The following is a 23,075-nucleotide window of genomic DNA, read 5'->3' on the forward strand; positions in this document are numbered from 1 at the left end:
TGTGATTGACCTAAGGTATCCAAAGGCTTAGAGAGATTGGAAGGTCAGAGTGACTTCTCATGTAAGATCTGCTCACTCAACCCATGAGGGTGCAGAGGACACACCTTCCACCACAACTATGAGAAATAAAATTGTAAGGGGAACCCCAGAATTCTGGAATAGCTCCATGGTTACTCTACTGTGTAAGTCAGAAATTGCAGTGGGAAATGCTACCAGCAAACTGGGTTCCCTAAATGCAACAGGGATAATTCAATCCTGGGGTGGCAGGGGGCAAGTGGCAGCACTTAATCGCTAAAGATAAGGTAGTTATGGTTACCATAATGGACGGCAAAGTCAAAGCAGTAATCTGAATAGTCTGATTCACAGAAACCTACGGCATTGGCTAGCTGGTCTTAGTGTTCCTAGAAAAAAACAATAGATGGTCATTCCACTAAATTCTAAATTGATCTGTATAAGAGAAAGAGTTCTAAGGAAAGTGAACAAATGCCTAATTTAAATCACCAGTCATGGCTCCTAATCAGTTAAACTTAAGCCCCGTTACAGACCCAGAATCCCTTGATTGGAGAGAAGGCTGAGTCCCTTTGAAGAAGGACCCTGCTCCACTGCCCAAACTCATACTGTTCATCTTTCTTCAGTCATCCTCAAAGGGACCTACTGCTATTTATCAGAGTGACTGTCCACTGGAGAAGGGGAAATCATCTGACTTCAGGGGATTACTGGATACTGATTCTGAACTGGTACTAATTCCAGGCGACCCAGAATGTCACTGTGCCCCCAACCACCCACCCCCTAGTCAGTAAGGGCTTGTGGAACGTCAGGTGACTCATGAAGTTTTCTCTCAAGTTCATCTCACAGTGGGTCCCTGAATCTACTGTGTGGTTATTTCACCAGTTTCAGAATGTGTAACTGGGACAGACATACTCAGCAACTCAACAAATCCCCGGGTTGGTTCCTTGACCTATGGAACGAGGGCTTATGGTAGCCACTAGAACTGTCTGTACTTAGAAAAATCGTAAGCCAAAAGTAATACTGCATTCCTGGAGGGATTGCAGAGATTAACGCCACCATTAAAGACTTGAATAATACAGGAGTGGTGATTTTCCTCACATCCACATTCAACGTGACTATTTGGCCTATGCAGAAAGACAGACGGATTCTAGAAACTGCCAATAGATTCCTGTAAATTTAACCCTATGATGACTCCAACTGCAGCTGCTGTTCCAGGGTTGGTTTCATTGTTTGAGCAAAATAATACAACTCCTGGTACCTGGTACGCAGCTATCGAGCTGGCAAATGCTTTTTTTCTCCATTCCTGTTAATAAAGACCACCAGGAACCCTTTACGTTCAGCTGGGAAGGCCAGAAAAATACACCTTCACTGTCCTACCCTAGCCCTATGTCATAATTTAGCCCCCAGGGAATTTTTCTGGTAGAAAATTTTTTCTTCCACAAAGCATCTCACTGGTCCATCACATAGTTGATATTACACTGCTCGGATCCAGTGAATAAAAAGTAGACACTACTTGACATACCAATAAGACATTTGTATGTCAAAGACGGGAAATAAATTCAGCAAAAATTCAGAGAATTTCCATCTCAGCAAAATTTGTTGATGGTGGAAAATGAATGGAACAAAAATTCAAGGATGTTCCACCTCTGCATAACTTGTAGAAATCCAGTTGTGTGGGGTATATCAAGATATCCTTTCTTAGGAGAAGGATAGTTGTTGCATCTGGCCCCCTCCTACAATAAAAAATAAAGTATAATGCCTGGGGGGCCTTTGTGAATTTGGAAGCCAACATATTTCTCACTTAGGTGTGCTATTCTGGCTTATTTATCAAGTGACCTGAAAAGCTGCTAGTTCTTATTGGAGCCAAGAATAAGAGAAGGCCCTGCAACACGTCCACGCTGACACAATTGCAGGCTGATTATAGATTGCTTCCCTCATGAAAGGAGTCATTCCCTCTGGAACAGACAGTTACTCTGGATATAGTTACCTTCCCTGCATGCAATGCTTCTGCCAAAAATACCATCCTTGGGCTTACAGAACCCTTATCCACAATCTTGGTGTTTCACACGATATGGTTTCTGATCGAGGAGCTCACTTTACAGAAAATGAGGTGTGGAGGTGGGTCTATGTTCATGGAATGCACAGGTCTTACCATATTCTCCATCATCCTGAAGCAGTTGCCTCAGTAGAATAGTCTAACAGCCTTTTAGAGACACAGTTACAGTGTGAGCTAGGTGGAAATACTTTGAAGGCTGGGGCAACGTTCTCCAGAAGGCAGTAACTGCTCTGAATTAGTGTCCAATATATAGTGTTGTTTGTGAATTATAGGCATAATTCACAAATTCAGGATTCCAGAGATAGAAAAGGGATGACTATTACTCCTAAGTGATAGGCTAGCAAAATTTCTGCTATCTGTTCTGGCAACCCTATGTTCTGTCTGTTTAGAGATCTTAGTTCCAAAGAGAGGAATGTTTCCACCAGGAGACACAATGATTCTGTTGAACTAGAAGTTAGGACTGCCATCTTGCCATTTTGAATTCCTTGTGCCTCTGAATCAACAGGCAAAGGAAAGGGTTATTGTGCTAGCTGCTATGATTGATCCTGATTCTCAAGGGGACATCGGGCTGCTACTACTCAATGGAGGGGAAAGAGAAAGTATGTCCAGAATACAGGCGATCCCTTAAGGATCCTGTAGTACATCCCTTCATACTACCATGCCATGTGATTAATGTCCATGGAAAACTACAACAACCCAATGCAAACAGTACTCTATGGGTCCATATCCTTAAGGAACAAAGGATTGGATTGGACTGTGTTCTTTGAAGAGACATGTTCAAGTCCTAATTACCGCTACCTGTGAATGTGACCTTATTTTGAAATAGGGTCTTTGCAGATGAAATCAAGTTAAGATAAGGTTATTCTGGATTAGGGTGAGGCCTAATGTAATAACTGGTATTCTTTTAAGAACAGAGAATCTTGCACACAGACCCAGAGGGAACACACAGAGAGAAGGAGAACACTATGTAAAGGGAGAGGCAGACATGAAAGCGATGCAGCTACAAGCCAAGGAACACCAAGGATTGCCAGCAGCCGCCAGAAGCTGAGAGAGAGGCATGAGACTGTAAATTTAAAATAAAATTCAAAGCCCAACCCCCACAAATAACTGAATGGATCCCCTAACGGCCAAGGTTACCCCCAGAGAAACCTTTAAAACTGAGTTCTGAGCCACGATGCAAAGGGAAGTCAGATAGGCCTCACTATACCCCTCTCCCTTTTGCAGTTTAGACACAAAAACTGATTAGCATTAATGTTAAAATAGAGATTGCAAGACTGACAGAACAGACTCTTTGTGGCAATAAGATCATGAACAAGACCTAAGGCCACGCCCAAGGTGACATCATGCGCCCTACAGGCCACTATGACTCAGTACACCATGACGTGCTCTGAAAACCTGACTCTGGCAGAACATCACATGATGATGAGCAGACTCCTGGTCTTAACTTAAACCTTTCTGCTAACTCCAAGTTTTTTGTTTGTTTGTTTGTTTTGTTTTTTGAGACGGAGTCTCACTCTGTCGCCCAGGCTGGAGTGCAGTGGTGCGATCTCAGCTCACTGCTACCTCCGCCTCCCAGGTTCAAGTGATTCTCCTGCCTCTGCTTCCCAAGTAGCTGGGATTACAGGCACGTGCCACCATGACCAGATAATTTTTTGTATTTTTAGTAGAGACGGGATTTCACTGTTAGACAGCTGGTCTTGATCTCCTGACCTTGTGATCTGCCTACCTTGGCCTCCCAAAGTCCTGGGATTACAGGCCTGAGACACAGCGCCTGGCCCCAAGTCTTTAGACAAGGCTTTGTTCCTTTAAACAATTGCAAATGAAATCATCTCCAAATCTACCTATAATCTGTAAGCTCCTGCTTCAAGATATCCTGCCTTTTGGGGTCAGTGTATACCTCCCATGTATTAATTTATGTCTTTGCCTGTAACTCCTGCCTCCCTGAAATGTATAAAACCAAACTGTAACCCAACCACCTCAGGGCCACTTACTCAAGACTTCTTGGGATTGTGCTTTCCCCAGGCCACAGTCACCCATATAGCTCAGAATAAACCTCTTTGAAATATTTTACAAAGTTTAGTTTTTCCATGAACAGTTTGGCTTTTAAATCAGACCCTCCACAAGAAACCAATTTTGTAGACAATTTGATTTCAGACATTAACCTCCAGACCTGTAAGAGAATAAACTTCTGTTGCTGTAAGCCACCAGCTTGTGGTGCTTTGTGACAGCGGCCCTGGAAAAGGAGGACCTCAGGCAAAGAACCATAACCAGCTTAGGTGCCTGCTGGTGCAAAGAGTATAGGGAATAGGTAATGGGAGGAGGAGGCAGTCATAAATACCAGCTATGACCATGTGACCAGTTGTAGAAATGAGGACTGTAATAGTTAGGGGCATTTCTTCCTTATTTTGTCTTGAAAAGATATATATTAAGCAGACATTTTTGTTTTCTTCTTTTATCAGTTTACATACAATGTAGTCATAAAAGTATGCTTTGTATCACAGTATTAGGTTACAGGATATCAAAGTAGAAGAGTGAAAATCGCCCAAGAACTTAGCGTTATCTTTTGAAGGAAGAGTTAACATGTTGTTGGTTGTACGCAGGAGAGTTGTATCATGTTAAGCACAAGTGTGATTTTGTTAGTGCCTTTATTGGGAGATTACGTATGGTTTAAGGATACGTATACGGGTGCTCAGATGACAAGAGGTAGACTGAAATGGTCAGTTTTAGGTGTCAACTTCATTAGCCTATAGTTCCCTAGTTATCCAATCAAACACAAATCTGTTTGTTGTTGTAAAGGTATTTGTAGATGGGCTTAAAGACTACAATCGATTTACTTTAAGTAAAGAAGACTATCCTAGATAATCTAGATGAGCCTGATCCAATCATCTCAAAGTCCCTGAGTGCAGAATTGAGGTTTCCCTAAAGTAGAATAAATTCCACCTGTGACCTGCAGCTTCGGCTCATGCCCCAAAGTTCCAGCCTCTCCTTCCTTAAGACTTGCCCTGTAAATTTTGGACTTGCCGAGCCAGTCCCTATAATCAGGTAAGGCAATTCCCTGCAATAAATCTCTTAATATATGTATCCTACTAGTTCTGTTTATCTGGTAGAAAAATAACTGATACACTTCCCAAATGGGTCTTCGACTCAATACGACAATAATCAACATGTCAGCAAGTTATTATTAAAAATTAACAAGCCAATTATAAAATTTAAATGAAAATGCAAAGGACTCAGAATAAACTAAACAATCTTCAAAAGAACAAAGTTGGAGCACTTACACTACCAAAACCAAAGTTTCTTGCAGAACTACCATAATCAACTTTTATATTAGTTCAAGGATAAACAAGGCTCAAGGATAAACTTATGAAAGAGAACAGAGGGCGAAGAAATAACCCCTCTCTCACACCATACAAAAGTAAATTCAAGATCAATCACAGACTTGTGAAATACTCATGACCTGTATTTTATAAATGGACAAAAGACAAGCAGGCATTTCACAAGAGGATATTCAAATGGCCAATAACAGATGAAAAGTCCAAGAAAATGCAAATTAAAACCACAATGAGCTACCTCCATGCACCCATCAGAATGGCCAAAATAAAAAAGACTAACAGTAGGCTGGGCATACACCTGTAATCCCAGCAGTTTGGGAGGCAGAGGTGGAAGGTTTGCCTGAGGCCAGGAGTTCAAGATTACAGTGAGCTATGATGGTGCCTCTGCACTCCAGCCTGGGCAACAGAGTGACACTCTGTCTCATTAAAAAAAAAAAAAAAAAAGGAGATTGACAAGGCTGGGAAGCAATTCTAAAATTCCAAAATGCCCACATGGAAGGTAGGAGTTTAACTTGGAACTATCATTTTAGAAAATATTTGGACAGCAGTTCATAAAGCTGCATTTCTATGTATATACTTGAAGTGAATAAATGCATATATCTATCTAAAGTTATATGTAAGAATATTCATAACAGTTTTACCCTTCAATCACTTCTCATTATTCTTACAATTTCCTAAGTCCTTAACAAAGCCAACAAGTACCCCCTAGTCAGTTTCATCAGCTTTTCTCCTCTCTGGTTACACTAAACATATCTCAGCCCCTTGGGGAATTCTGAAGTACCATGTCCCCTCTGGAAAACCTTTTGCTCTTCCCTTCCCCCAGCGAACTATTACTCATCCTTCAGACCATGACCCATTTCACTTCTCTTCACTTCTTCAGAGAGGTCAACCTTTCCAGACTGGGTTGTGTCTCTTAATCTTTAGTTTCCACAGCATTCATTAGTTCCTCCTTCATATCTATCAGCAGCTTTGTAATCATTTTACTGCTTCTTCAACAATTCAATTGCCAATAGTTAGGAAATGCTCCAAATGGACAGAGTGTAATATATTCATACAAAGAGACAGTTCACAGCAATAACTTTTAAGCATAATGGTAAATACAACAGGCAGGAATGTCTCAGACATTATACTGACAGAAAAAAAAAAATAGAAAGAATATATACCATACGATTCCATCCCAACAAAGTTCAAAGCAGACAAAACTAAGAAACTGTATTGAAGTCTGTGAAAGAGATGACAGGAGCGGGAGGATGGATTGGGAAGTGGCATGACAAACTTTCTCTTGAGGTGCTAGAAATGGCCTCTCTCTTGATCGGTGGTTATCACACAGATGTATATATCTGTGTAAAATTTCACCAGACTTTACTGTGCACACTGGTTTACTTTAACCACATTATTATATGTATCTTAAACCTCAATTAAGAGGTAAACAAGAAAGCACAGTGAAGGAAAATTATTCACACTTGGAACAATTGAATTATTACAGCTTCTAAAAGTTGTTCAGGAAAAACATGCTTTTGTTCCACTATAATTTACCCATTTAATACCTTGAATGACTGATTTCTTTTGTCCAAGAAAAGGTCTTCTTGTTGTTCTCAGAGGAAAACACTTTCCAACATCAAATTCTTTAACCAGGTGTGACACAACATTCCACAGGTGTTCATAATCCCTCCTAATGGAATCTCCCAAGTTCAAATGTGGTTCTGCATAACAATAAAAAATATTAAAATCTTAAAAGTCATACACATGCAGACACGCACAGAGCATCTTTTTTGAATAAATTCATAGAGCTCTGGGAAGATGATCAGATATGGAAACTTAGAGTGAGTTACACATTTGCATGAAAATTAGTCATGATACTATGACTGTAGTTTTTTAAAGTCATTTTTTCTTTAAATATAATGCAGAGCCAGTTCCTGTGACATGGGCCTGTGGTTCCAGCTACTCAGGAGGCTGAAGCAGGAGGATCACTTGAGCCCAAGAGTTCAAGGCCATCTGGGCAACATACTGAGATACCCTCCCCCTGCTAAAAAAAAAATTAACAATGGAACATCACCGTTTTAATCATAGTCCTTATTAAATAATGCTAATGATAAATATATAATTATTTCCTAAAATAATGAAGAACAATATGCTACATATAAGCTTGCAACTTTAAAAACTAATTTAAAAACAAGTTTTTAAAGAGTTTACAGAATATGGAGTAGGTGAGAATTTTGTTAAAACTAGTAAAATTTGCTACATTTTATGCAGTGAGTTTATTCAAATGTTTGTCATCTAAGGGAATTAAATGCCAGAAGCCCAACAAACTCCAACAATGTTCATTCAGGAAAGATATGTTTTGAAATGTTTTATTATTCTCTATGTAAGCCACTCTAGATGACTTACTCTATAAAAATATTCAAAGAAAGGCAAAAATTATGTATGTACCAAAATGCAGTTTTATTTATTTTTAGGAAAAATGCAATACATCCTTAAATGTTCAAAAATAGTGAAAGGATTATATTAATTACAGTAAGTGTTATAAAATATGCATCTACCACTTAAATAAAAATATAACTTAATATTATGTCATATTCTCATTTTCAAATGCTATTAAACTCATTTTCAAATGCTATTAAGTGAAGTAAAAATAAAATACGTAAAAAGTATGTACACACACAAACAAAGGTTTTCAAGAAACAAAAATGTTGCTGTGGTATGTACTGGAAAACTTATAAGGGTTTTATGTAATTTGTTTATGATATTATGTTAATACATATTAAGGTACTACCTTGAGTACTTTCAAATTCATAGTAAAAGGCAATATTCTTTAACAATTGTTCATCATACAAGTCAGAAACATGATTTAAATTCAGATTCCAGCATCCCAAAACGTTTAAGTTGCTTAAAATGAAATGTTCACACCACTTGTTCTGAAAATTAAAAATAAAACATTATTAGCAGGAAGTCATGGAATAATTTCATACTCATGGTTAACCCCCTGTAAGGCAGGTCACAAGGGACATTTCTGGGTGGAATGATAAAGTCATTACGACCACAAAGATTACAGACGGTAGTCTATAAGTCTCCAGACTAACAGTTTCATGTCTTTACTTTTAAAACTGGGAATTGCACTGCTTACCCTAGTACTCATAATTTACCTTATAGTACGCTGTTCCCTTAATGTGGTACTAAAACTATAGATGACAATACTAACACCTTTGTCATGTAGGTCCTGGAATCCCAGCCAGGCTTGCATAAGTACATTCAGACAGTTGCAAATGATTCCTTTTCTCTCACTTTGGGGTCAACACCTACCCCCACGACACCCCTGGTGAGCAGGAAGAAGTTAGAGCGGTCTTTGCCTTTTTCCATCTTCTTTAGCCAAGACCTTAAGATTAAGATGTTATAAAACCCAAAAGGAGGGATCGAAACCACCATTGCAAAACTATGACTGAGATGGTGAAAGAGATCTGACTTAACAAATTCTACCTTGCTTCTAACCTCCAAGTTGTTCTTGTTCATTCCTGGGTATAGGCTGAATTATAACTATCTTTGGAAGGAACTTAGCTTACAGTTTATAGTTTGAAACAAAGATGATAACAGCCCTTTCTCAAAACAAACCCCCTTCGTTCCTGGGGACTAGGGGACTAGACTGCCCTTGGAGGACTAACAAATTAGTCAAAAGATTAGAAATGATGGCTTAGAAGTCATGCAGCTAGAGGCTACAAGATTCTGACCCTTCCCAGTATCCCTCCTGGGGATAAAATCACTATTGTAAAACCTAAACCAGCACTTGAGATACTTTGCAGACCCTTCACTTGATAGATCAGCTGACATCAGCCTAAACTGAGTCATCTGATCTTGTGGCCCCCATCCAGGAACTGACTCAGTGCAACAAGACAGCTTCAACGCCCTATGATTTCATCTCTGACCTGACCAATCAGCACTCTGGGCTCACTGGCTTCCCCCTATCCACCAAGTTGTCCTTAAAAACTCTGATCTCCAAATGCTCAGAGGAGACTGAATTGAGTAATGATAAAACTCTGGTCTCCCTAAAAAAAAAAAAAAAAAGATTACAGATGAACTAAGACCAACTTCAAGGAAAGAGTTGCCTCCACTACCTTTATTTTATAACCATCCACTCATTATTTTTGAATATTCCATAGATTTTGTACCCCATCACTCTACCAAAACAGCTCTTAATAATAACTAGCCTAGGCTAAGTACCATGGCTCATGCCTATAATCCCAACACTTTGTGAGGCTGAGGCAGGAGGATTGTTTGAGCCCAGGCATTCGAGACCAGCCTTGGCAACATGACCAGACCTTGCCTCTACAAAAAATAAAATTAGCCAGGCATGGTGGCGTGTGCCTATAGTCCCATCTATTAGGGAGGCTAAGGTGGGAGGATCACTTGAACCTGGGGGGTTGAGGCTGCAGTGAGCTATGGTCATGCTACAGCACTCTAGTCTGGGCAACAGAGCAAGACCTTGTCTCAAAACAGTAATAATAACTGGCCTTGACTTTCATGCCATTAAAGTCACTGAATTTTCTGTCAGCATCCTCATATTATCTTCAGAATTTAACACTAATAAACCATTCCCTTCTTTTTGAAATATCTGATCCAAATTTTTATTCCCAGTCCAAAGAATACTGAAATTGCCTTTTAGGTATTTCCTTTGGAAGTCTCATTGCCACCATCTCAAACTCACTATTTCCCAAATTCATTATTTTCCTCCTCAGAATGTTCTTCTTACAGTGGCAGCATTCACACAGTTGGCCTAGCCAGAAACCAGAAAGTCATCTTTGACTCTTCCTTCTCCCTTCTGCCTCATAGCTTATTCCTTAACCCTGTCAGCTTCAAAGCCTTGAAGAACTAAAGAACTCTTGCATTTTCGACTTCTATTTGTTCCTATTGCCACCAACATTTTAGCCATGTTAGCATCATCACCATGTGATCACCGGGGCGGTTTCCTCATGTCTATATTTGGATGTCCACAATGCACTCTATGCACTTCAGCCAAAGAACCTTTAAACAAAAGTGTCAATTTCAGCTTGAAACCCTTCAATCACTTCTCACTACCCTTAGGATTTCCTAAGTCCTTAACAAAGCCAACAAGTACTATATTGAGTTTTCTTCTACCCCCTCAGCTTCATCAGCTTTTCTCCTCTCTGGTCACACTAAACGTATCTCAGCTCCTTGGGGCATTCGCAAGTGCTACTTCCTCTCTTGAAAACCTTTTGCTCTTCCCTTCCCCCAGCTAACTATTACTCATCCTTCAGAACATGAGTCATTTCACTTCTCTTCACCCTTCAGAGAGGTCAGCCTTTCCAGACTGGGTTGTGTCTCTTAATCATCAGTTTCCAAAACTTCGTTAGTCCCTCCTTCATATCCATCAGCACCTTTGGAATCATTTTACTGTTTATTCAATAATGCAAACTGAAATTCCATGGAAAAAGAAGAGATAACAGTTTGTATTTCTCTCAACTCCTTCCTTGGTGCTGATCACAGTGAATATGCACTGAATAAACGTGTGTGGACTGGCTGCCTGACAGATTGGTTTTAAAATGTCTTTGATAACAATTTGACAGTATCTATCAAGATCCTCAAATCCTCCACACCTTTTTGGCTTATCATCTCTTTTCCCATTTCAGAAAATCTATTCAAAGTAGTTCATTACAAATTAAAAGGAAAACTTTAAACACAAAATCCCTCAAGGCCAGTAGCATTTACGATACAAAAGCTTCAAATGATCCTAATGTCCCTTGACAGAGATATGATTAAGTAAACTACAATATGATCACTCAAACATATTTAGTAGCCATAATAATTACGCTAACCAGCCTGAGTGAATGGACACGCCGTTCTCCATGATGTGATTAGTAGGCATCGCATGCCTGTAGCAAAATATCTCACACACGCAATGAGGATGTACAACTACTATGTACTCACAAAAATTAAACATTTAAAAAATTATGCTAACCAAAAGTGAAAATACTTTTACAATAAAATAATATGTAGTATATATTGTATGATTGCAACCAAAACAAAAACTATGCCCTAAAATAAAAAATGAAGAAAATTAAACCAAAATATTAACAGTTAACAGTATTAATTTGAGCAGTAGGTTAGGAATACATATTATCAATTTTGCTTCAATTTTTAACTTTCCTTTAATACGCTTTTATTATAAACAGAAAAATAAATACATAAACACTTTTCCTGAGTTTCTCTACAAAGAGAACACAGTATCAATCAATTTTCTATGATTGATTATATAAAAACAAGATCTCATCAGAGATACGAGGGAAAAACAGGAAGGCTCTCATGCTTCTGTAAAACAGATATATTGTGGTTTTCCTCATTACACTACCAAAAATAGAAGTTGTTGAAAATAGGATCTTGACTGATCAGCTAATTAGATCTGGCATTATTCCAATATAACTCTTGTTTTAAAGGTGATCATGGTTTTCACCTCTCACGTTCAGACAAAAAATAAACAAAATTTGTTTACCATTTTTAAGAAAGAATCACTGTCCCAAAGCCAAGAGCATGTGATGACTCGAGAACAAGCTCTCTGAGAAAGGGGTAAGTGGAGTTGAAAAGCCACACAGAGGCAACGCAGTCTGCAGAAATCTTCCACCTCCTGCAGGGATAGGCAATTACTGTGCACCTGCGTACAGTAAAGAAGATGAGAACAGCCACAATGTCACGCTGTGAAATGGCATTGAAATAGGCACTCCATGAAGATACATATCTTCAAAGTTTTACATCTACATTTGTGAGAAAGTCCCCTTCCGCATATACAAAATCTGGCTGCACTGATATAGAAGTAGGTAAGAGGGAGGGAAAGCTCCAGGCTTAGTAGTTCACATAATGCATTTCCTAGGATTTTCAGTGAAGCTAGACTTTACATGAGCCGGCAGCAAAGGAAGTCCCTGACCCAGAGGTCTGAGCATTGACAGAGTCCCATGTAAAATGCTCTGTCATTTCAGAGAGTGAAGAATAATTTCCACAAACCCATGGCAGGTTCAGGGTGAGAAATCTCGGATGGCAATCTATCTGTAAAACATATTGAATGAGAAATCGGGGAAGGAAATGGTCAAGTTTCACCTCCTGTGGCAGACTTCAGAACTATTTACGAACATATAAAGGGTTATCACATGGAAGGTTAAAAAAAAACTTAATCTGGGTATCTTCATAGAGCAAAATTAGGGATAACTGAAATTACAAGGAGACTGATTTGGGTTCAATATGTTCATTTGTTTAAACTTAGAACTACTAAAAACATCATGCATGGTCATATGAAAATATTTTTCCAAAAACAATTAGTAAAGTACAGTAAGGAGATTCAAATGAGATTGTGGTCCCTATCCATCTCTAACTCATGTAAGAAAGAAGCAAATTAATCAATATGAACTTTTATGAGAAATCAACTTTTATACCCAGAACCCTATGATCTGTGCTATCCACACTCCCACTCACAGCACATCTTCAGCATAGCGTAAAAGTGAATATATTAAGGTAATTATCATTTTTAAGTATGCCCTTAAAATTCTGACAATCATGCTGAAATAATGTAAAGTTTTTAATTTCTTCATTTTTTACTGTTTATCTTCAAAAATTAAAGTATTCAAGGTCACAATTTTAGAGAAATCTACATAGCTAAGGTCTACTGTATTACATACTAAATTAAAATATTGGAGTGCTCTGTCTCCTACATTAAAAAGACTATTGCACAATAATTCAGGATCTGGGCTCTGAAAATTGACTCCAGTCAAGACAGTGCATGAGTCAGTTCTCCTATATATAAAAAATCAGGATAGTAACAGTACACTTTCTCATAGGGTTTCTGGAAAAACTAAATGAGATTAGACACGTGAAATATCTAGAATATCACCAATACATAGTAAGCCCTAAGTGTTACCTATTATTAGCTAGACTTCATAACATCCCAGCTCTGTAGGTTGAAAGCAGCTATTAGAACACACTGGACAATCAATATCCTTAGCTAAGTGAATTAATAAATGTGTTATCAGTCAAGAGAAAATCAAAGATGGGAAATTCAAACTAAGGAAAGAATCAAGAAGGAAGAAGCACAAAATGCTCACGGCTCTCTCCATTCTCCATTCTCTATGGTGCTCCTGAAGAGTTAAGGGGTTTTTTTGTTTTTTTTGTTTTTTCTTTGTTTTTTTTTTGTTTTTTTTTTTTTTTTTTTTTTTTGAGCAACTAGAAGGGTGTTGTTGTCATTTGTTGGGATGGAGAAGACTGAGGCAGGAGCAGGTTTGGGGAGTGTGGTTCCATAAATCCTAAATTTGAGATGTCTATTACAAATCCAAGTGAAAATGTTGAGTTGGTGGTTCAGACTAGAGGTCTGAAATTTCTCTAGTTATTTCGAAGGGACATTAAAATTGCCTTCCAAGATATGTGTGATCAATAGGGGTAGATATCCTGTCTATTTCTTCTCTCTCCCCAAATATATTTATTTTTGGCATGTGTTACCATGCACAAAGTATATCACGCTGATAGATTTAAGAAATGGACAGTTTTCTCCTGTAGAATACTAACTTCTTGAGCCCTGTACAGTCACATTTTTTCTTTCTTTTTCTTTCTCTTTTTTTTTCCTATTTCTTTTATTGCTGTTTGTTTTAAGAACAGAGTTTTTCAGCCTGAAACACACCGATATCTAGACTGCATACAAACTTGTGTGTGTGTGTGTGTGTGCGCGCGCGTGTGTGTGTACTTATGCAAGCAGGGATGCATATAGTAGAGCGGAAAATCCATGTTCCTCAAGATTCCTAAAGGGCTCTATAAGCTGAAAACAATTATACAAACTCAGGTTCTCTATAGTCTCAGTGATACTAATAAACAACAACAGAACCGTTCTTTTAAATACACAGCTTAACAGAGCAGAATCATTACAAGCTGTGGAGCCAACCATCCTAGTCAAAATCCAGGCTGCCTTTTACCATGTGATTTTAGGTAGGTTAGGGAAGTCTCGGTCTCAAAGTCTTGAATCGACAGGAGAGAGGGATCATTGCTCTACTGAAAAGTTGTTGTAAGATTACATGGTGTCAGGTAACACAAAGAGCCTGAAACACAGCATACGGGGGGCCCCTCCTACAATTTGTTTCTTCTTCCTCCTCACTTTCTCTGTTTGTTAGAACTGGGCTAAATAACTACTAAGTGAAACACCAGATAAAACTTACCGTACATTGTATTTTAAGAAAAACACTAAATTATATAACATAATATTTTCTTATCTATACAGATTCTAATTGTTCTTTTTTGTTATTTCATACATGTAACTTGGTGTGGGAAGGAGCTAAATTCCTAATGAAGAAAATGGCCGTCAGAAACCAAGAGTATGTCAACAGTGGAGAACCTGATGCCACCAGTGAAGTTACACCAGTAACACCTGATGAACGACAGTTATACCTTTCTGCCCGGCGGCTGCCTTCTTTTTACTTACTAAGATGCGATGGTACATTCTCAAGGACAGTGAACATGACGTGACACAGAGAACATGCTGGATGTCCGATCCTTCTGGCCATAGGCACTGAAGCAGAAATAGAGTCTGACACGCCTATCAAAAGAGAAATTTCTTCAAATGTCAAATTATTTAGAAATATTCTTTTACTCAGAAGTGCTCTTGTAAGAAACATAAAGAAAATGACTGTATAGATTTGACTAAACAGAACTTTAAATGTTTAGTTTAAAAATGTATAATTTTAATGATAGAAAATTAAAAAATAATTACAATCAATATGGCAGAGAAATATGAAAACCTAAATATGTAAAGAAATAAATAACTCAGTAAGAAATTAAGATTTAGTAAAACATGAATGACTGATTCACAAAGGAGGAAACAGATTATTAATAAAAATGAAATCATTCCATTTTACTAAAAATCAGATAAATATACGTTAAAACAATAATTAGCTTGTTATAAATATCAAGAATATCAAAATTTTAAAAATAATATCATGCAACATTGAAAACTGTGCAGTGAGTCACTTCTCTGACAGATTAAAGATGAAAGTACAGGTAGATATAGAATTTCTGCAAAGCTCTTTGACAACATCCATCAAGATCATTAAATATATTCATGCCTTATGATCCAGTTTTGAATTTCTGGGAATTTAGCATAGCAGAATAATAATCCAATATGTATACAAAAAATGTATACATCAAAATGTTCATTATAACATTATTTATATCCGCCAAAATTTTGAAGTAATTTAAGTGTCTAGCATTAAGAAAATATAATGCACTCATTAGATATTACATTTATGAAAACTTCTTAATGACAAGAAAATATGTACTAATCTTAATGAAATGTACACTAAAAATATATATACAGTCTGGGAATGGTGGCTCACAGCTATAATCCCAAGAATTTGGGAGGCCAAGGTAGGAGGAGCACTTGAGCCCAGGAGTTCAAGACCAGCCTGGGTAACAAAGTGAGACACCATCTCTATATAAAATAAAAATGAAATATTAGGCAGGCATAGTGGCATATGCCTGTGGGTCCAGCTACTCAGGAGGCTGAGGTGGGAGGATCACTTGAGCCTGGGAGGTCAAGGCTGCAGTGATCCATGATTGTGCCACTGCACTCCAGACTAGGCAACAGAGTCAGGCCTTGTCTGAAAAAATAAGAAAAAACACCAAAAACACATATATAAACTATATATACACACACACACACACACACACAGTATGTCCTCAGCTACATAAAAATATACATCAAAATGCTAATATCAAGAAGTGGAATTATGGATATTCTTACTACTTTTCTGTTTTTTCCAAACTTTCTCATGCAACTATCTTTTACCATTTGAGAATCAGAAAAAAAAAACAAGAAAGAGGTGCTTAGTAATCCATCATGATAAACAGTAGTATAAAGAATAGTTTGAGAAGATCATCAGAAAATTAGATTTAAGGTATAATTAATTTCACATTTTGACTGTTTATATGGCAAATGATATCTTAGAGCCCTCCTCAATTTTAATAATGGAAAATAAACATTACTGTTGCATTAAGTACTATAACTTTCTAGTTTTCCAGAGTCTGTCTTAAAATATGGCTCCCAGAAATGAACATAAAATTACATATGCCATCCGATGAATTCAAAGTACATTGAGAGCATGACATTCTAAGATTCAGATAGTATACATGTACTAAGGAGGTATATGGTACCCTTTAGTCTGGTCTAAGGACTGACCTAATCACAAGTTGGTTCTCATTTATCAAATTCTATCAAACTTTTATTTAAAGAAATGAAAATGTTAATACCTCTTTCATCATATCATTCCATTTCAAATGTTCAAAATGAGGTGCTAATGCTGAAATTCTTCTTTCTTCCAAGTGTTGTATGAGGCTTTTATATGCACTCTGAATCACTGCTTCATTCTGTAAAAGGGAGAAAACCATATAAAATACCTTAAATAAAGTGTTTCTCAGCTGTAAAAAATGAGACACTTGATGTAAATCAAAACCACAATGAGATACTATCTCATGCCAGTCAGAATGGCAATTATTAAAAAGTCAAGAAACAACAGATGCTGGCAAGATTGCAGAGAAATAGGAATGCTTTTACACTATTGATTGGGATGAAATTAGTTCAACCATTATGGAAGACAGTGTGGCAATTCCTCAAAGACTCAGAACCAGAAATACCATTTGATCCAGCAATCCTATTACTGGGTATATACCCAGAGGAATATAAATCATTCTATTGTAAAGATACATGGATAAGTATGTTCACTGCAGCACTACTCACAATAGCAAAGACATGAAATCAACCCAAATGCCCATCTATCACAGATTGAATAAAGAAAATGTGGCACATATATCTCATGGAATACTATGCAGCTGTAAAAAGGAAAACATCATGTCTTTTGCAAGGACATGGATGGAGCTCGAAGCCATTATCCTCAGCAAACTAATGCAGGACCAGACAACCAAACACCACATGTTCTCACTTATAAGTGGGAGCTGAACAATGAGAACACATGGACACAGGGAAGGGAACAACACACACTAGGGCGTATTGGGGAAACGGGGGAGGGAGAGCATCAGGATAAGTAACTAATGCATGCAGGGCCTAATAATTAGGTGATGGGTTGACAGGTGCAGCAAACCACCATGGCACACATTTACCTATGTAACAAATCTGCATGTTCTGTACATGTATCCCAGAACTTAAAATAAAGTTAAATTAATTTTGTAATGAGATATTTGAATTCTACATGTGTTATAAGGTATACTAAGCAAAATCACCCTCAAATGTCTTTAGGGCAATTTTTCTTAAGCTCTGATAAACATGCATATTCCCTCTTTGCCAAATTAATTTTTATTTGAGTATAATGAATTGTTTTGGTATCATGGAGCTTTCAAAAATATAGAAAATTAGAGAAGGTAGTATGAACCCCCAATCCTGAACAATTATCAACATATAATACATCTATAATATTTATTGAGACTAATTTAAACAGTCCAAAGGGGGTGAGAAAAATAACTTTCAGAGAAATACTTACAGATAATGAATCAGGAAATAATTTCACAGAAAATAAAATCATCAATTTACAAAGAAAAGAAGGCCAGGCACCGTGACTCATGCCTGTAATCCCAGCACTCTGGGAGGCTGAGGCAGGAATATCACTTGAACCCAGAAGTTTGAAACCAGCCTGGGCAACATAGCGAGACCCCATTTCTGTTAAAAATAAATAAATACATAAATAAGGTTATTCTTAAAGAGAGACCAATCAAGACCCTAGTATTGCATTTGTAAGTCAGAGTCTAGTATTTCTCAGGCAAAATAGGGACTTACTGGTAATAGTACCTCTTCTCAATATGAAAATAAAGTCTAGAGGCTGGGCATGGTGGTTCACGCCTGTAATCTCAGCACTTTAGGAGGCCAAGGCAGGTGGATCACCTGAGGTCACGAGTTCAAGACCAGCCTGGGCAACAGGGTGAAACCCCATCTCTACTAAGAATTCAAAAATTAGCCTGGCATGATGGCAGGCACCTGTAATTCCAGCAACTTGGGAGGCCAAGGCAGGCAGGAGAATTGCTTGAACCCAGGAGGCAGAGGTTGCAGTGAGCCAAGATCACGCCACTGCACTCCAGCCTAGGCAATAGAACAAGACTCAATCAAAAAAAAAAAAAAAAAGAAAAGAAAAGAAAATGAAGTTTAAAGTTAAAAAAAAAAAATCCTGGGAAATATTTTAATGACAGAATAAAAGTAAAGCAAATAATAAGCATGACAAACATCTGTATGTCTTAATTACATGAAGGATGTTTCTCAAAACATGATAAATTTTAGTTGGTTTTATTGCCATATTGTACATTTAGAAAGCAATTTCCCAACCAAAACAAAAAACAAAGGTGGAGCTCCAATTTCAAAGGGCAGAGATCTGCTACAAAAAGTAAAAATATGAATTATATTGAAAGATTTTTTTGATAAACTATCAAATGGCCTGCATCATCAGAATTCATTTCAAAATATGAAAACCGAAATAAAACTAGATTCACTCATAAGATTATTAATATAGTTTTTGACTCCCAAGTTTCATAACAGAAATACTGCATAAACCTAATGTCAACTATACCAAAATAATGAGTCTATCATAATTCTCTGAAAATTCTACAGACTTCATGAGTTTATGTTAAGGAAAGAAATTATCTCATTACTTGCTTCTTTGTCAGTCTTCTTCATTTCTTTCTCATTAAGAGTCCTTCCTCCATGTTAGCCATCATTTCACTGCCTATATGCAACACATGAACCTCTAAACACAAGGATTTCCAGTTAAATGCATTTCTTACTTTCCATGATCTGGGCAGCAGGACACCCTATAGCTGAATATAGAAACTAGAGACATACTCCTTTGTTGAAATCCACTGTCAACCTTTTATTCATAAAGGAAAACCACTTCTTTACTTACAGCACTAACAAAAAAAAAAGTATGGGTTTTCCACACCAATAATTCTCTAATTCTCTCCAGACACCAACTGGGTGCCATATAATTTAATTCCATTCTGACACTAACTACCCTAAGTTAACGCAGGCCCCACAGGGTAGGGATTCAGTCCAACAAGACTGCCCCCCACTTCAGACATGAATCACAAATGCCAGGCTTCACATGCTGATGATGGACCAGCTACAAATCTGGGGTTCCCTCTTCACGTTTGGTAATTTGCTAGCATAGTTCACAGAACTCAGGAAAAGTGGTTTGCTTGCTATTACCAGTTTATGATGAAAGATTCAACTGTGGAACAGCCGGATGGAATGGATGCACAGGGCAAAGTATGAGGAGAGGGGCAGGTGGCCCCAGTAACGCCCTGGGTGCACCACCCTCCCCAACTTCCCAACCTGGGAGTTGAACAAACCTCACTGTTCAAGAGTTTTTATAGAGCTTAATATACAGCTGCTCTCACTCCCCTTCCCAGAGGTTGGTGGTTGGGACTGAAGCTTCCAGCCTCTGATGGCTTGGTCCTTTTGGTGGTCAGCCCAACCCTGAGGCTACTCAGGGGCCCCACCCTAGGTTACCTCAATAGGAAAAAATTCAGATGTGATCAAAAGCAGCTCCTTACAAATAATAAAAGACATTATTATTACTCAAGAAATACCAAAGGTTTTAGGAGCTCTGTGACAGTAACTGGGGACAAAGTGCAAATATATTTTGTAATATATTTGCATATAATAAGTATGTAAATAATATATTTCTTATGTTTGCATATAAATAAACTTATTATACCACAATTAGGTATTTAACATGAGCAAATTACTTCAATACTCCAAACATTATTTTACAGATGAGGTGATAATATCATAATTAGATACGAATAGATAGATACAATAATGCCACAAACCTTATAGGAGTACCCTGAGAATTAAGAGAAATTTAGGAAAAGGAATTGGCATAAGTGCTTAATAAATGTCCGTCATTATCAATGTTACCATTATTAAATTTATTACCTCTTTGGAGACTGCCTATAGTAAGTTCCATTAAAAATACAGAAATATTGAGTTAGCGATTTTGAGAATTAAAACAAGAAATCAGGACAAAAAGTGAGAGCTATTAATGTCAATTACCTCCTTCGAAAAAGTTTGGTTTCTGTCTGTGCTTTCCATAGTATGTGCATAAAGTCTGAGAGTATCAGATTCATGCCCTGAAGAAAGCACAACGTTGACTTTCATTCCCCAGGAATGTATGATTAAGAAGTTAAAAAGGTGCGTTTGTAAATCACTCAGGCCTTCCTCTGAAACTATCAGAAAATACGGGTAATGCTGTTCCAAGTATAACTTCCAATCTTGTGATAAGCATCCAGAAAACTCCGTTTGCACATCAACGTTAGTATTGTGTTGAAGGTGGAGAATTAAAGCAGTTCTCAATGGAAGAAGTTCAGGAAAATCAAAATATGCATATTCAGCATCCTGTGGTGACAAAAAGAAAAAAGTACATCATTTTGAAATCTTCCTTTAGTGATTTGTTAATTTTGTTGCTTACAGCACAAAGCCATATAGGACTGAACCCATGTGATCTAATTGTTTTGCTCAAGGGCCTTAAAGTTGACTCATTTCACAAGTGTATGCCACAGGTCAAGATGTGGATTGTACAGATTCATCTCCTTTACTTGAGCAGGCATACACTACTACTTCACTTCTAATTCTTTTACTCTCTATGTTCAAATAGGGATCAAAGCAGCAAGAAGATAGATGTATTCCATCTGGATTGAGAAGCTGATGTGAATCACCATTAGTAGATAAAAATGTAACATTCCAGGTGATGTGTCTCCTCCCTAAATAATGTAAGTCTTAGCAAATCAAAATTTCTATTTCTCAAATTTACAAGAAAAAAACAACTCCGCTAAAAAGTGGGCAAAGGACATAAACAGACACTTTTCAAAAGAAGACATACGGTCAAGCACGGTGGCTCATGCCTATAATCCCAGCACTTTAGGAGGCTGAGGTGGGTGGATCCTCTGAGGTCAGGAGGACGAGACCAGTCTGGCCAACCTGTTTCTACTAAAAACACAAAAATTAGGCTGGGCGCGGTGGCAGGTGCCTGTAATCCCAGCTACTTGGGAGGCTGAGGCAGGAGAATCACTTGAACCCGGGAGGCGGAGGTTGCAGTGAGGCCAAGATCATGCCACTGTACTCCAGCCTGGGCGACAGAGAGACTATGTCTCAAAACAAAAACAAAAGAAGACATACATGGAGCCAATAAGCATATAAAAAAAGCTCAGCATCACCGATCATTAGAGAAATGCAAATCAAAACCCCAATGAGATACCATCTCATGCCAGTCAGATGGCTATTATTAAAAATTTTTTTAAAATGAGGGTTAAAATAACTCAACATAAAAAAATAACAGATGCTGATAAGGTTGCAGAGAAAAAGGAATGCTTAACACTGTTGGCGAGAGTGTAAATTAGTTCAACCATTGTGGAAAACTGTGGCAATTCCTGAAAGATCTACCATTCGACCCAGCAATCCCATTACTGGGTATATACCCAAAGAAATATAAATCATTCCATCATAAAGACACATGCACGTGTATGTTTACTGCAGCACTATTCACAATAGCAAAGACATGAAATCAAACTAAGTCATCGATGATAGGCTGGATAAAGAAAATGTGTTACATATACATCATGGAATATTATGCATCCATAAACAAGAATGAGATCATGTCCCAAATGCAGAAACAGGAATCCAAATACTGTATGTTCTCACTTATAAGTGGGAGCTAAATTATAAGAACACAAGGACACATAGAGGAAAACAACAGACACGGGGGCCTGCGCAAGGGTGAGGAGTGGAGGATGGGAGGAGGGAGAGTATCAGGAAAAATAATTAATGGGTACTAGGCTTAATACCTGGGTGAAGAAATAATCTGTACAACAAACCCCCATAAGACAAGCTTACTTATATAACAAACCTGTACATGTACCCCTAAACTTAAAAAGTAAAAAAAAAGAAAAAAATCTGTTTTTAAATGATATTGACAATCTAGCCTACTAGACTGTCATAATTTAAAAAGAACCCTGACTTTTCTATAGGTATCAATCAAAACACTGCTTTTACTTTTAATGGTGCCAAAACTAACCCTCACCCAAAAAAATCCTATGTATAAAGATTGAACAAATATAGACTAGAATTCTTAGCAGTAAAACAACAATTGCTTCTAGGAGTAGGATGAGGGAATGGGCTCATAATATACTTTTGTATTTGGGTTGAGATTTGTTAAAATTGGAAGCCATTTAATCTGTAATTTTTAAAAACCATAGTATAATACACTGTTGAGGATATTTATATAGATCAATCCAAATAAGGGCAGTGCCCCTATTGAATTTGCCATTCTACTGGAATGTAAATACAATTTCTTCTCAGTTTTGGTCCTAAAGGGCTTCCTAGAATTTAAGCATACAAATTCAGAGAGCAAAGAAAGGTTGTTGAGGGAAGTCTACCTCCTATCTCATGTTCCTAGATGGCCTTAAAATAAGTATCTACTGTTGTGAATACAAATTAATTTTAGCTATCAACTACTATAACTTAATGACATTTCTAGAAGATTATATTTAAGAACTGTAGAATATATATTATTTCCAAGAACACACAGAACATTCACCAAAACAGGCCATATATTGGACCTCAAAACAAGTCCCAATAGATGTTCAAATAACTG

At 37.6% G+C, this 23,075-nt stretch overlaps 1 protein-coding gene across 1 annotated transcript in view; it reads right to left on the reverse strand.

Moving 5' to 3' along the window:
- DDX60L (DExD/H-box 60 like) overlaps positions 1-23,075 on the reverse strand; it is a 118,483-nt gene that overhangs the window by 79,246 nt on the left and 16,162 nt on the right. The window contains exons 5-10 of the mRNA XM_025385892.1: positions 20,480-20,821; positions 16,678-16,794; positions 14,855-14,968; positions 11,897-12,055; positions 8,171-8,312; positions 6,945-7,100 (exon numbers count right to left, since the gene is read on the reverse strand). Of these exons, the coding sequence (XP_025241677.1) occupies positions 6,945-7,100; positions 8,171-8,312; positions 11,897-12,055; positions 14,855-14,968; positions 16,678-16,794; positions 20,480-20,821 (1,030 nt within the window). The remainder of the gene's footprint in view (positions 1-6,944; positions 7,101-8,170; positions 8,313-11,896; positions 12,056-14,854; positions 14,969-16,677; positions 16,795-20,479; positions 20,822-23,075) is intronic.

Source organism: Theropithecus gelada, chromosome 5 (genome assembly GCF_003255815.1).
Source record: "Theropithecus gelada isolate Dixy chromosome 5, Tgel_1.0, whole genome shotgun sequence".
Taxonomy (NCBI): domain Eukaryota; kingdom Metazoa; phylum Chordata; class Mammalia; order Primates; family Cercopithecidae; genus Theropithecus; species Theropithecus gelada.